This window comes from Leuciscus leuciscus (genome assembly GCF_965113295.1).
Source record: "Leuciscus leuciscus genome assembly, chromosome: 1".
In the NCBI taxonomy this organism is placed as follows: Eukaryota; Metazoa; Chordata; class Actinopteri; order Cypriniformes; family Leuciscidae; genus Leuciscus; species Leuciscus leuciscus.
This window is the reverse complement of record NC_138725.1, coordinates 56883195-56899686: the sequence shown is the minus strand read 5'-3', so window position 1 is coordinate 56899686 and position 16492 is coordinate 56883195. Positions and strand designations below refer to the sequence as shown.

At 37.3% G+C, this 16492-nt stretch overlaps 1 protein-coding gene across 1 annotated transcript in view; it reads left to right on the top strand.

Annotated features, from left to right (window-relative positions):
- LOC309474094 (inactive phospholipase C-like protein 2) overlaps positions 1-13433 on the top strand; it is a 74245-nt gene extending 60812 nt beyond the window's left edge. The window contains exons 4-6 of the mRNA XM_082136423.1: positions 866-941; positions 6786-6895; positions 11647-13433. Coding sequence (XP_081992549.1) covers positions 866-941; positions 6786-6895; positions 11647-11841 — 381 coding nt within the window. The 3' untranslated portion in view covers positions 11842-13433. The remainder of the gene's footprint in view (positions 1-865; positions 942-6785; positions 6896-11646) is intronic.
- Positions 13434-16492: the final 3059 nt, after the last annotated feature.

Below are 16492 nucleotides of genomic sequence, written 5' to 3'. Positions count from 1 at the left end.
TAAATCCATATATGTATTTAGTTAAACATAAGTACCTGTGTATATTAACTGGAGCTGCGTTTATGAATTCAGTCATAGCCTACAGCAGAATAACTGCAACATTCTGCTCTTTCTTGCTTGTTCCTTTATAACGGGAATTTAACTGATTAAATTTGGCAAAGATGTGAAAGTGTGTTTGATTGTATTACGCATCCTTTCTGCTCTATCACACCCTGCTGTGTATTTTCTCTTTCATGACACAATTCCATCTTGATATGAGCAGACATCCTTATATATCATGTATGCAGGAATGTGGTGTGTGTGAGATCCCCATGAGGGAACAAGCTTATAATTCATACAGAATTTTTTTTTTTTTTATATATAGATATATAAAATTGCAGAAAGTTTTGTGTGATGGGTAGGTTTAGGGGTAGGGTTCGTGTAAGGGAGACAGAATATACAGTTTGTACAGTATAAAAACCATTACGTCTATGACGAGTCCACTCCCCACAAAGATAGTGAACCTGTGTGTGTGTGTGTGTGTGTGTGTGTGTGTGTGTGTGTGTGTGTGTGTGTGTGTGTGTGTGTGTGTGTGTGTGTGTGTGTGTGTGTGTGTGTGTCTCTTACTTGATTCTAAATTTAGCTATAAACAGTGTCATTACACTAGTAGCAATAACAGAGAAGACAATGAAAGGGCTTTACTGCAAGAAGCACATCTCATCTGGCCTGTGAAACGCAGCTCAATCTCTTCTGTCAATACAGCTTATTACTGAGTGTGTGTATGTGTTTGTGAGTTTGGGCTTCTCTGGGGAAGGCTTGCCTGATCTGGAAGTCTCACTTCCTGCTGAGACCTGACTTCCTGTTTCCTGTTTTTGGTTTCCTAAAGATGATCCAGACGAGTCGTACACTGATCGAATCAGCCGACGGCGTGTACTCTAAACTTACACAAGCACAGCGAGCAGGTATCGTTGCACAAACACACACACACACACACACACACATACAGTACACATATCAGCAGCAAGATTAACAGTGCAAGCACAACGCTGATTGATCATTAAAATACAGTACTTCACAATAACAATTAGGCATTTTTAATGACTGTAATGTTTTTGTCTGTTTACTCATGGAGCAACAGGAAGCATAAACCATTGCACACACATATTTTCTTCCACGGTTAATAATCAGTGTACCCCTTGATAATCTATTTTGTAGCTGAAGTGAATTATTTTCCAGAGCACAGTGGAAAGCTATGTTTTTCATCTCTTTTTGCATGCTTTTTAATCATCTGACCTCGTGGACGTATAAAATAGCCCGGGGATTTTTTTTGTTACCCACTTTTGGCATAAAACACACATACTGTACCAACAGACACAATTGTCTATTATTTTGAAGTGATGCAAGGTGGCTTGTGCCCTAAAGCCTTCGACTGTGTTCACGTAGATAAAGCTAAGATTTGAGCAAGAGAAAGAGAGAGAAAATGTTAACAGGATATTTATTTGAAAAACGATTTAAAACTATGTAAGTTAACTATAACTTATCATGATTTTTTTTTTACATAAATTAATAAAGTGATACACCTAGAGGGGTCATGCGAAGCAGTGATTTTACAGTGGAAAACACAGTCACATTTTAAGACACCACAGAGAATAGGATGTGATATCATGCTTTAGGGCTTCTGTTTTTAACAACAAATAAAAATAGTAGCATACTACAGTTAAAAAAAGAAAAGGCTGCATTTATTTGATCAAAAATACAGTAAAACAGTAGAAATTGTAAAACTTTAGTTTAAAATAACTAAATAACGTCAGTATAAAATAACTGTTTTTCATTTTTATATTTTAATTTATTCTTATGATGGTAAAGCTTACTTTTCAGCATCATTACTCCAGTCTTCAGTGTCACATGATCCATTCTAATATGCTGATTTGGTGCTCAAGAAACTTCTTTTCTCAATATAATCTTTTCATTATATATTATCTTATTATTATCAATGTTGAAAACAGCTGTGCTGCTTAATATTTTTTGTTGAAACCATGATTCTTTGATGAAAAAAAAAGTTCAAAAGAATAGCATTGTAAATCTTTACTGTCACTTTTGATCAATTTAAAGGGGTCATATAATGCCATTTTTGTACAAGCTAATATAATTCTTTAGGGTCTAAATTAAAAGTTTGTAATATACTTTAATAAAAAATTCTCATTAGTATTGTAAGAAAACACTCATTTTACCTGGTCAAAAACAGCTCTGTTTTCAGCACGCCGTTTAAGTGCATGTGTCTTTAAATGATACGCCCCTCTGTTCTGTGCGTACTGCGTACACAGTTTTAATAACACAATAACCATAATGCGTTGTTCATTATAAACGTGGGATTATGAATTATATCGAGAACGTCGTACATAGAAAACATGCTGTAATGTACCCTGAGTGTAAACAGCCACATTCATCATGAAGCGTGCTAGCGATTTGCAAAGATTAATATAAATATTAATATAAAGGTTAATAAAACGTTACACTCACTTCTTCTTCTGGAGGTGCAGCAGGAACACGAGTAGTTGGTACCGATCCTTTTTCCAGGAGCAGCTTCTAAGCAACACCAGCTTTATACTGACCTTCGAGCAGTCTGGTGTGTGAAATGATTCGGGCAAAAATGAAAGCATTGACATTGATCGTGGGGAATATTCCTTCGAAAACAAACTCAGCCACTGCGTCTTCAGCGGTTCGGATTTATGAACATCAAAATGACTGATGTGTTCGTTATTGCACCCAAGAACAGGACACCACAATCGCTTAGACGCCATTCTGCTCATAGACAGTGCTCCAGTATCAACAATGACGCGCGGGCTATGATTGACAGCTCGCTCACGAGCGGGGGCGGGTCTGTGTTGAAACGCTGCTGTCAATCAACAATCGTGGGAGGGGCGTCCGACCGTGTGACGTCACTAGGTCGAACGGCTTGATTTGAGAGGGGGGGGGACATATAAGGAGATAAAAAAAAAAAAACACTGGATGGATTTTTATCATTTTATGGTGGTTGTGTACACTGCCAACACACATTTCAGTACAATCAACTTGTAAAAGTGCATGTACCATTATATGACCCCTTGAAAAGTGAACAAATCTTTCTAAGCCCAAACTTTAGAATGGTATTACACATTAAAAATGTGAAAATATATCATCTACAGCAAGTTTGTGTCAATTCTCATCATACAAATTTGCTGGTCAAAGTTCACCAAATTGTAACTGTTGTACATACAAAACGTGATACTGCTGTACATGAGATTGTGTTGCTGGTCTCTGGCGTCCACATGCTTATCAATGGAAGTCAATTTAGTGCAGCATCTAGTGTGACCGTGGCATTAGGCATGACACAACACAATTAAGTCAAATTTTTATTGATAAAAATGTGAAATAATCCAAAATATTCCACCAAGAACTATAGTTCATTGTTTGTGGTTGCCAAGCAACACAGTGCATTAATACGGAATGTGTGCATTAATATGTATGTATGTTTATAGTAATTTTACAGCAGCTTTGAATGCAGCGTATCCAATTGGAATCTAAAGTCGAAACAATCAGTTTTATATAACGCTCCGCCAGAACCCCTGGCTGGCTATGTGTCACCGTGTTAATGGAGAAATCTGCTTTAGAGAGCAATAGAGTGTCAGTAAATAAACAAGGTTGGCGTGCTCTAGCGCTGTCTCCTCGCCCACTCTTTCTCATCTCATGTCCTTGCACCTCCCTCCATCTATCTCACGCCGGTGGAGAGGTTGAATCATGCCTTTGCTAATGACCTTCTCTGCTCTTACTGGTTTTGGCTCAAAAATAAACACGTTTCTAGCACTCGCCGTCTCTCACATTCTGCCGTGCGGATCTGGACTTGTCCATCTGAGTGTCACAGCTGCCGATCTGAACCTTAATTAGCAGTGTGAGGGGAGGGGGGCAGCTGTTTGAGAGAGACAGAGAGCTGTGGGGCGGTGATAGCCTTGTCCAGCACCTCTCCATTCTAATAAACACTTCGGTCAAACTCTGCTAATTAAAAGTGAGTTACGTAATTAAGATGGAGAGGATTGAGAGCTAGGACAAGTATAACTGTCCGTTCCTGCTCTCATCTTAAGATGATTAATCGTGTCCCATGGTTGCTTAAGGCAAGGGTCTTCAACCGGGGGTCTGCAGCGTTACTGCAGGGGGACCGCCAGTTAATGTTTGATCATACATAATTTTTGTCAAACAATTAAAACATGGGTAAAAAAAAAACATTACAAAGTCAAATGCTTAGCACCCTCAAATGAAAGCAAGAGCACCCTCAGTAGATACTGTAATAATATCATATGGGAGAACACTTCAGTGCGTATTTGTGTTTGAGCTCTGAACGTCAAATGTTTCTGTTTACAATGTGTTTTTGCAGCGGTGAAAAATGCAAAAACATTTTGTTTTGTTTTTTTAAGCTTATTTAAAATCTCAATTTTAACAATGAAATGTGCATACAACAATACCGTGCATAGTTCTAATCTACTGTCTAACATAACATAACTATCATAATGTGGTTGGTTTCTATTAATATCAAAGGCTAGAAAATAATATTTTCTCTTGAAATTGCTTTTACCATTGTTTTTCCCTGGCATCCGTGATTCATCAGAATAGATCTGTGACCTATTTGTGCTACAACACATCGGATGGATGGATGTTTCAGGCCTAACTCTCACACTTAATGGAAATACATATGTATCTATATGCATTTAAACAAACACACATGCATTCATCTAAATATACTAACTGTATAACTGCGTATACAGTTTAAGTTCATAATAATCTACTTGACATGCCAATATTCCCTTTCCAGGGGCTTCGGCATCTCCGCATTTAGACAGCTATTCAATATTGCCCGTAACTAACACAATCTTTCTTTCAATTCATCACAATCGCTCAATCCTGTATTTTATCCTGTTACTTTAATCCTGTCCTTCATTTCTTCCCTTAATCCCTTTCTTCATCCATCTCCTTTTCTCTTGCCTTCATCGTGACACCTCCGACTCAACGATTCCATCCAACATGCAAACATGTCACATCCGATCGTCCAATCAGGAGGCGACCTATTCTAAGAGGATCACCGTACATCACCATTGCCATAGCAACCACATTAAATGTAACAAGGCAACTTTGTCTGTCATTAAACACTCTCTCATCTGTATCAAACTTCAAAGGCTCTCAGACACAAACAGATGTAGCTGTCCTCTCATTCGATGACAGAAAAGAAATGTACATTGTGTGAAAATGATGGTTCTTCCGGCAAATCTGTTGTCATTTGCAGCCCTCCCTCGCTCTGTGCCCTTGAAAATGTGGAGCTGCAGATGAGCTCATTTAGATAACAATGTTGTCAGTATACTGACATAGTAACATAGCAAATAAACTTGAGTGAGCATGGCTGTACTCTTTTACAGCTGTGGCCTCGGGGCCTGTTTAAAATCACATGAATGCTGAGCAACTACAGCCCATTTTACTTAAAAAGAGTATTTATGACTAGCTAGCCTTGCAGTAGCAGCGTCTGTTGGCATAAATTCGGCCGTGGAGATGAGAGGAGCTGTTCTTGGAATGAATCCCAGCTGAGTGAAGTGGACGGTGGGCAGGTGTTAGGGAACGTTTTGACACCTTCAGGCTCACGCCTGGAGAGAGTATGTCTGGACTTGCACAAATACACTCTCAGACATTTCTCTTACACACGTGCACTTGGCCTGCTGCAGCTGAGAGCCCACATCGGATGTAGCGTTTCATTCAGGATGTCACAAGTGTATGTTCTGCAGGTTTTGGGGAAAAAAGAGTGTGAAAACTGTAGTAAAGTTCAAACAGGCAATTCATTCAAGAAACAATAAGTGGCATCACTTTGCTGTTGCTTCTTTTAACCTTTGTCATATTTATGGAAATAGTCGTAGCCGATGTCTCGTGGGCAGGGCTCTGACGTGAGTTTGAGTCATAGCTTGCGGGCCTTTCCCGAACCCGTCCCCCTCTCTCTCCCACTTCACTTCCTGTCTACACTATACTCTCAGTAAAACGCCAAAAATAAATAAGATAAAAAGAGTAGAAATAGTCCAATTTTGAGATATAGAGTCGCAATTGAAAGATGTAAACTGAAAGATAATTGTGACAGAATTCACCAACAGAAAGTAGCATGGTATTCTTTGAAGTACTTTGGAGTGCCATTTAAATACCAGTAGTCTTTTAATTCCATGATTTATATCAAAGTACCATTATATTGACATCTGACACCGTCACATGCTGTCACAGTAGATTTTCGTAAAGGATTGATTGCTATAAAATTGCCTTTTGTTTACTAGGCAGAAAACATCTTTTTGATAGTGTCGTCTGACATAAAGTTCAGCCTTCAGATTGGCTTACTTTCTGCCACTGAGATGCTGTTAACAAACGTATTTTAAATCGTCCAGTTGGCCTTTCATCAGCTCTATTGTTTGAAGCAGATACTTTTTTTCACATACTGTTTGCATTTTAGCACATCTCTCTGTCCATCCATCCATTCGTCACAGTGCTCTGTTTGTTTCTTCCTGTCACTGTGGCTGTTTCTGCTATGAATGATATATGGAGTGAGTCACTACTGTGATTCGGTTGCCCTGTGGCAGCGTTTCAGGAAAAAAACCAGCTTCTAACAATAACAATACGCCCATATTACTCTGCGATGTCTTTGCCCATATGTTTACAAAGCATATTCTTGAGATTCACGTTATACTGGCTAGCAATTATTGTCTGTGTCTTTCATAAATACTATAACAAATGCTGCTTTATTGCACTTTTAGGATTGGACTTTCATGAGGATCTGCATCGAATCGGGGCAAGAGAAGGACTGAAAGGGAGGAAGCTGCAGAAGGCCATGGAGAGTTACGCTTGGAACATCACTGTGCTGAAGGTTTGTACCTTTTCTGTATATTATGGGCGGAGGGATGTATATACTACGGTCGCCTCATCTTTACCTTATTTAGGACAAGGTAAAACACTTTTGTTTAGGGGATAATCATTACAGGGTTACTTATAGGTTTGCTTTCAGTGCTACTACTCGGAGAGTCTCCTGGTAGGCGGCTCAACCACAACCAATCAGATTTCACGCTAGTCGAGACTACAATTAAATAGCTATTGTCCTGATATCGTTGTGTACCTTACAATGTATATCTTTCTTAAACCTGCACTCTGAAGCCTTGGAATTACAGAACATGATCATTTATAAAATGAATATGTGTGAAGATTATGAAAGACATGACAATCAAAGTGTATAGTGCAATTATATCAATGTTTCATATTATTGCTCATACAAAAGTTTTGCCAAAAAAATATAGTATTGTCCTTAATATAGGATCTCCATATTGAAGGATCTCCATATTGAAGGATCTCCATATTTTAAAATTAAATATATTTAAAATGAATTCTAATTAAAAAAAATGTGTATCAAAGAATCCTGAAAAATGTATCACAATTTCCACAAAAATATTTAGCAGCATAACTGTTTTCAACACTACTTCAACTACTAACTCTACAACTACTACTACTAATAATAATAGTAATAATAATAATAGTTTCTTGAGCAGCAAATATATATATATATATATATATATATATATAGTGCATCTCTAAACAGCAGTCAGCTACCATATAAAGCATACAGTAGTAATAATTTAGTTGGGAATTAATTAGCAATGATGCCTTTCCAGTCTTAACCATTATCTCACCAACTCTATGATAGTTAATTTGTGCACATTGCTAACAACATCATCAGACATTTATATCTGTATTCCTGGCAACATGCTGAACCTAAAACATAAGATCTTCATAAAGTAAAAATATCCACTCCCCCCTTTCCCTCTCTCTCTGTTTAATCACTCTTGCTCTCTCATTATCTCTCTGCAGATGTGTTGATTTATTTATGGTGTTCATGATAAGATAAGCTTTGCTAAAGTGCTATGTTTTCTAACAGATTAATTGTGTCCATACGTATGTAAACAGATAAACCGGACACAGTGGGAACAAAGATTAGATGTCACCTTTAGTGTGTGATAGTGGTAATGAAAGTGTCAAATTGCGGAACAACAATGCGGATGGGTCTCTGGTCTAGTTGTGGATTTAAGCACTAAAGAGGCCTAAAAGGGATTGAACTATGTGTATCTCACATAAACCTTCCTGTTTGTGTGTCCTAGTGTGCATGAGCTGATTTATTTACCTATTTACTGAATGTAGTTACATACATTTTTAAGCCAAACTTGAAATGTATTACTCTCCCTGCAGGGTTCTGTGTGTGTGTGTGTATATATATATATATATATATATATATATATATATATATGCCAAGTTCTGTCATGAAACTCTAGAAGGCACAGGCTGATGGGCCCTTAACGCAAACTGATTTCCAGCTTTAACTAGGTGAAATAACTTTAGCAAGGTGATTGGTTCATGTTGCATCTGCAGCCAATGAGCTTGCTGCTCAACATTTACCAGCCACTATAGCAGTTTGCAGCACGCTTTCAGAGTTCGTCTAAAACCCTCCACCTTCCCCAGCTCCACCTGTATAGATCTGCTATGTGTAATTGATCATTGCTATTTGTGCAGCAGCAGTGTGTCTTACATACTCACATCAGCGTAATCTGCGTATGTATTGGCAGAAGTAAGTTCCTGTACTTGCTCTGCACTGCAGCAGCAGCAGTGTAGCAGATCTATTCCGCCAAGACCAAATACATTAAAGCTGCCGTCGGCAAATTTTTTTTGATCATATTCAGTGTAATCGACACTATAATCCGACAGAACAACATAAATAAGGTGGTTTTAGAAAAAAAACCGAGCTTCTAACTCCACCTGGAGCGTGTTATTTGTTTTGCAAAAATCCAGCGCTCCCGCTTCATCAGGTCCAATCAGCGCAGGGGGGTGTGAGATCTGACTGTCAATCACAGGTCGTGCACACGCCACAGATCCCGCTCCCCCCTCACGCACGTTACAATCACATGCACACGCCTGAAGTTCGCGCAGTAACAAAGAGTGATGGCGGAAAATATTCCAATTCCTCGGTTAACCACATGAGCTAGGAGGTCAAAAACAACCCAGGAAACAAGCCTACCTCCGAGTACTCCATGGTGTTGATCGATGCTTATGAGACGGGGGCGTTCACAGAAAATCTGGTGCACACGCACTGGCGTGCACGAACTCGATGGGAGGGTATTCGTTGATAGTGGGGGAGGGGCATGAGAGTTGTAAACATTCAAAATTTCGGCTAAGCCCACTCAATCTTCCAGGGTTGCCGACGGCAGCTTTAACACTGTCATATCTATTACCATGCTAAAATATTTTCAGAGAGTTGACATGAGTGTTTGTTTTTTTTGTACAGACCCCTTGCATTTTATAGTCCCCAGTTTGCCAACCCCTGAATTACACAACAAAATAGCAAACCTAAGTGGCATTAATTGCAAAGTAAGCAGGCAGTGGCACGTTTATTTTTATTTTTATGGCTTTTATGAAAATTACTTCAGATCTAAAAAATAAATTAAAAAAATCATTCATTTGAAATACTGTGTTAATTTGACCTTGTGTGACACATTTGGAGGAGTTAGACGAGTCACTACTCTCCAGGAAGTGACATCAAACTGTCACCCAGTACATAGAAGCGTTTCATCCAGGCTTTATAAAGTATGTAGCACCTTGTCTCGCTGCAGTGCTCTTAGCCTCTCTTCTCCTCACAGCCTAAGAGTCTATATGCGTCACGCCCGTATGCATAATTCATCCGTTTTAAAATGTATAACTTATTTATGGCAAAAGACTCCTCTATCCAGGTCAAGGTGCCTCCTCAGCTCTGGGCACACATGCAGGTGTCCTTCGAGGATCCATATTGGAGCACATGCAGGAAAAGCATCCAGCTTTTGTATTAGCGGTGTATTAGTCTCACCTGTCCTGTCCTGTCCTGCGTATAAAAGAGTGTTACTGCAGTGTGAATGAGTAAAAACGCAGTGCAGCTGATGTTGCAGTGCTCTACTTGGGAGTTGTCATCAAATTAAGCATAGTTAATTCTGTTTTACTCTGGTTCTCTAATAGGAACGCTAGGTGACCTCATGATGCAGTTTTCCACCATGTCCTGAAAGCTCTTCATCGGCTGGTTCATGTTTGAATATTAAATTATAACTCAAGGGAAGTCATTTTGAGAAATTAGTTTGGTTACATCTGGATTTTAACTGCTGAAATAGACAAATAAGCTTCACTCTATCATATTTTATAATTTTTTTATCCAGTCATTTGACAGGGAAATTGCTAGTTTTGTCCAACGCTCAGATTTATAACAATCAAGAATCGAGGCTGGGAAGAACTGGTGTCCTTGTGAGAGAGATAGAAAGCAAATTTATGTGTGGTTGTGCATGTTTTGCAGGGGAAGGTTTGCATGGTTTGGTAATATGTCCTTGTATATTAGCATTTATTTATTATTTCCCTTCAAAATGTCTTCTCACACACATAAATACATACATACTGATTTAAGGGACACGCAGGATGAGAAGACAAACTGTCCTGATCCTCTTTCCCCTCCCTTCCCTGTCCCATCCTCTTACACTGTCTCTGCCCCCTTCATCCAGTCCTTTCTGGGACGTTTCCAGAAAGAGCGGTGATTTATTGGGAATATTCTAGCACTGCTGTTGTTTATGCAGTGCCACCGACTTTACCATCTAGTGTTAGACTGACCCCTGCAGGCTGGATACTTTCAGTGCATAAAATGATTTTATATTCTTTTTTTTTTTTTTTTTTACATTACCTTTATATACATTTTCACATTTTGTTCTGGTATGATGGGAAATGTTCAAATTTTTGTTCATCTTGTTTCTATTGCGCAAACCCTATCTGACGCCTATGTATATGTTCACTGGCATTCTTTTCAAAACAGTTTCTTTAAAAATTAAAAACCATCTAATTCAGAACAGTTCAGTTTTTGGTCTGTTTGTCACATTTTGCCAAATCCTCTTTTAGGGTGTTTTATTTGCAATTACAAACATTCTATGTAAACTATAATTTTGTTTATTTAATTAATTTATGGATTTATTTTGACATTTTTATTATTTTAATATTAACGATTTTTTTCAAAAATGTAAATAACTTTTCAAATTGTGTGTGTGTGTGTGTGTGTGTGTGTCACTGAATGGTGAGATGCTAGTTAGCCGGTGTGACGAAGATGCTAACTTCAGTCTTTATTTACTAAAATAAATATAATAAAACAAAATAATTTAATTAACCAAACTTCACTCATACGTTGACGAGAACCGACAAATGAACAGAGAACAAAGAGGAACTTAGATACACAATGATAATGAACTAAATACAGACAATTGTGCTTGCTAAATTAATGTCCATTGGAGACTAGAAAAAAGGAAACGGGTAACTGAAGAGAAACAAAATTAAAAGTCCATGAAAATGAAAATAAACACAAACAGAAAGTGTGTGTGTGTGTGTGTGTGTGTGCATGTGTTAGTGTTTTAATTTTTTTATATGTAATGTTTTGTTTTAAGATTCCTTCATACTATGTTAAGATCACAGTTGATCACACCTCATGCATGGATTTTTTTTCTTTCTGCAACTTCAGAAGTTCTCGACTTCTGTTCTGAGAACATCAATGGTTAAACTTCTCTATTTTGTCCTGTCTTTTAGGGCCAGGCAGACCTGTTGAAGCATGCGAAAGGAGAAGCGGTAGACACTTTGCGACAGATTCAGTGTGCTGCTCACTCATGCGGCTTGGCCAAGAACGGAGCCTCCACGTCCCCTGCCTCTCCTCTACTGCCGCCCCATGCGCGGCCCCTCCACACCATCCACGAGACTGAGACGGACAGCACCACCCTGCACTGAGAGAGAGAGAGAGAGAGAGAGAGAGAGAGAAAGAAAACAATCTGGGGGTTTTTCTTCAGTTTATACACAGTTTATGCCTCTTTAGTCCAGAGAAAGGGAGCAGTAAAGGAAAGAGTCAGGTGCATTGAGTCAGTGAAGGACACACTGGAGACAGTTTAATTTTGATCAGCGCGCTTTACTCACTTCCCAGCTCCGCAATGCCTGCCGGGCTCGGATCTTAAATTGGTACCCCCACCGTATAGTCGTGTTATAAAGGATTACAGTGACATGCACTCCTGTGACACAGCTGCTGTTGAGCTGTGATCACCTTCTCTAGCCACGAGCCCCAAATCTCAATCATATGCACTCATTTAAAGGGATAATTCAACCAAAAAGTTTAATTCTGTCATTATTTACTCTCACTCATGTTGTTCCAAACCTTTTTGACCGTCTGTGGAACACTAAAGAAGATATGCTGAAAAATAATTGTTTTTGTGGTTTTTGTCCCTTCAGTGAAACTCAATGGGATTCAAAGATGTTTTGGAGACCGTTGACTTTCATTGAATGGATAAAAACAGTTGAAACATTCTTCAAAATATCTTCTTTTGTGAAATTTGATGTTAAGCTGCAGTAAGTCTAAAATGGGTCAAAACCGCATGGAGGGTGTCAGTTTTAAACCTCCAGATTGAGCAAGATTTTTCATAAAGTGCAAAACTACTCAGCTGAAAGAGAAGTACAGCATTTTGAGCTAACAAAGAGAACAAAGAGAGCTTCAGGAAATAGAGCAGAACAGAAAATAAAAAGTACATGTGAAAGGCAAAGGTTTACACCAACATAGTTTACACCTCCTCAGTTCACACTAACATGATAGAACCAACTGAAGACTCTCTCACTCCCTCTGCTGGCTTCTCTACGCATTTCTATTCATTTTACAACTGTAAGCTCAATACACCTTGGTCCTAAAAGGGCCTTTCTCCAGGTGTCATGTGTGTGAGAGTGTGTGCGTGTGTGTATATATATATATATATATATATATATATATATATATATGTGTGTGTGTGTGTGTGTGTATGTATGTATGTGTGTGTGTGTGTGTATGTATGTATGTATGTGTGATGCGTATGTTAAGTATTTTGAATAAGGAAAAGTGTGTATATCGTTTTTAAACTGGAAACTGGACACGTCCCATTGAGATAGGCTCTACTGGTAAGATTAGAAACTCTGGGAAAATACAGATCTCAGTTGTTGAGAAAAGCACCACTGATGATCAGAAAAGCAAATAAATATTTCAATAAATGAAGAATTAATCATTTTAAGTCATGACACTTGACCATCTCGTTAAGAACACATCACACCCTGTTCATGAATATTGTTATTACTGCTGTTAATATTGTGGGTAGGTGTTCATTAAAATGGAGGTTATTTTATAATTGTGTAAACAGGTGTAATTCTGTACCAGTTTTCATTGGTGGAAACCTCACAGGAACAGGAAATGTAAATGTTTGGGAGATATAGTTTGGGTCAAAGAATTTGGGTGTACTGTCACATTAATGTCAAATAACATCTTACTGAGATGATGTCTGTCGTTTATAAAGCCCACATGACAACAGAAATGTCTCCAGGTCTTTTTTTTTAATACTTGTGTTGCATTACATTTTCAGAATATCAAAGGACATCAATTTTAAAGTTTGGGGTTGGTAAGATTTTTATTTTCTCTCTTATGCTCACCAAGGCTGCATTTATTTGATTAAAAATACGGTACGTATAGTAATATTGTGAAATAATATTACAGTTTACATTTTTTATTTTAATATATTTTAAAATGTAACTTATTGTGATTACAAAGCTGAATTTTCAGCAATCTTCAGTGTCACATGATCCTTCAGAAATCAATCAGTTCTTATTATTATGAATGTTGAAAACAGTTCTGCTTCTTTGCTTAATATTTTTGAGGAAACTGATATACCCCCCCCCCCCATATCATTATTAATGGTTGATGATACTACTAATTAATAATAATTTGTATTGTTAATATTATCATTCATTGATTTGTATATATTTTCTAAATATATCTTGTCTTCTTTCGTTTTTTTGTTTGTTTTTTTGTAAAATGTAAAATCCAAATAAAAATACTAAAAAAAAAATTGAAATAGAAATCTTTTTTCTAACATTATGTCTTTACTGTCACTTTTAGATCAATGTAATACCTTTCTTTAAAAAAAAAAAAAAATCGAACTGACCCTGAACTTTTTAAAATTAGAGTAGATGACAGAAAATCATAAATGTCTTGGACTGACTGTGTATTCATAAAAATAATTTTGTCGGTGCGTCTCCTGGGAATCAAACCCAAGACTTTGGAAGATGACGTTGGGACAAACCATTCATATACAGACATTTGCAACTAAGATGATATTTGTGGCATCAATTTTGAATTCTTTCATGTTTGCATTTCTCTACTCATTTCTTTATAATTAACCGTCTGAAAGACTTCAGAATGTGTCTGGGTTCTCTTGTAGTGTCCTATGACTTCATCCAAAGACATGTATGTGAATGCCATTATTCATGCAATCCACAACTTAAAAACAAATGGACCTTCCTCTGTGGTGTAATGCAGGGGTTACTGTATGTGTTCAGAGTAACATTCATCATTAATACTCTCTGACCTTCTGCTTCACACAAAGGCATCCAGCCATCCATATTTCCCTTCTTTATGCGTTAGTGACGCTGCTGCTCTTTTGTCCCATTCAGCCTTTTGTTACTGTATCAGGACCCTCTACATTTGCAGCTAATTAAGTCAAGGCCTTTTCACACTCATTCTGATGGCATTTGCTAACGAAGCTTGTCTGCCCCTCTAATAGTCTTAAAAAGCTTTATGTACAATTACTTGGATACAGGCAATCCTGGTTACACGCTAATGACAAAGACACTAACAACCTTAACAATTCTTTATTGTATCATAATCCAGCTTCAAATGAGAAACACGACATTGAAGAAATAAAGGGGGTAATATCAGCTGGGTATTTTGTCAGTATCATTTGTGCCTATAATTAACTTCAGAGGCTGGAGCAGTGGGTGGCATGTCTGTATAAAAACACTGGCCCGTCTCAGAGAGTTAAAGGACCATCGACTTTAAACATCAAGTCCATCAGATACATGACATTTGTCTACAACAAGACCGGGGCAGCAGCAAGACTCATGGACTGCACAGCCAAGGTAAGAGTTCTACAATATTTCAGCAATTTAAACTGAAGGCTATACCATTTTAAGGTTTACATCTGGGGATTAAACTGTTTAATTGGCAATGACATTCATGCTGATCATAAAGTGTCATTGACACCAAAAAATTATACAACCTGCAGCTGCTAAGCTTAACTGATGAAGAATGCAATCTAACTCTTTAAGGCAGTCGGTGATCTGTCCAAAAGAAAATTGTTTTTAAAACATTTAATTAAAATTCAGTGAGACTTTTTCACAAAAATTAATTGAACTCAGAAATTAGAATATAACTCAGAATATATATATAGAGAGAGAGAGTGTTATTTTGAGATGCTTTTATTTTCATTTTATTTAATTGTGGATGAAAAATGTCTATTTTTATCAGGACATTGAAAATAAAGAAATAAAGAAAATAATGAAATAAAAACAAACAAACAGATACAGTTGCAATATTAAAAATAAAACCATTTTATTGCTGGTTGGTCTTTTATATGGTTTTATTTTAGTGTGGTAAAGACTTTTTAAATTTTTTTATGTACCAACTGAGTAATTGGGTGAAAAAAAATAAAATAAACTTCCTTTGTAACGATCAGATAATGAAACACAAGAAATCGAAATCAGTGGCATTGTTTTATGAACCCATAAGCCGATTGGTATTAGGCTATTTTCTTTTAATTTAGAGTGGTAAAGGGTTTCTATTTTTTGTCAGCAACAAACTCAGCAATGGTATAAAAACACAATTAAATCATTTTCAATAATAAAAATCAGATACAAGTTATAGTCCAGTCATTTTAAGCCAAAATGGGGGTCAACCTTGAACAAATTGCAACAGAAGGAAACTCAACTGATTTTGTATCCTCAATATGTTCTGAGTAAGGCAGAAAAAAGCCCAGAAGAATCCCATTAGGGGAAAGTTTCGAAAAAAGACCCAAATATAGCCTATTCATACGCCTATTCATTCTTTTTCTTACGTGAACAGGGTAAAAGTTTTAACCTTTAGATATCACCATCAAAATAACTGAGTTGATTAATTACATCAAGACAAACACAAAATGTATTACAAGTTTTTTTTAACTGTTTCAAAAAAAGGCTGGTTTAAAGTACTTCTTCCTGCCTCTGTATTAATGTTCATGGGTAGCCTAAATGGGTTTCATTCAGACCTAAACATTAAAGGGTTAGTTCACCCAAAAATGAAAATTCTGTCAGTAATTACTCACCCTCATGTTGTTCCAACCCCGTAAGACATTCGTTCATCTTCGGAACACAAATTAAGATATTTTTGATGAAATCCGACAGCTGGATCACTTCTCCATAGGCTTCTAAGGGACTGAAACTTGCTGGCCCAGAAAAGTTATTAAAGAGATCGTTAATATAGTCCAAGTGACTAGTGGCTCAATCTTAAGTATATCAAGCGACGAGAATACTTTTTGTACGCAAAAAAAATAAAAAAATAACG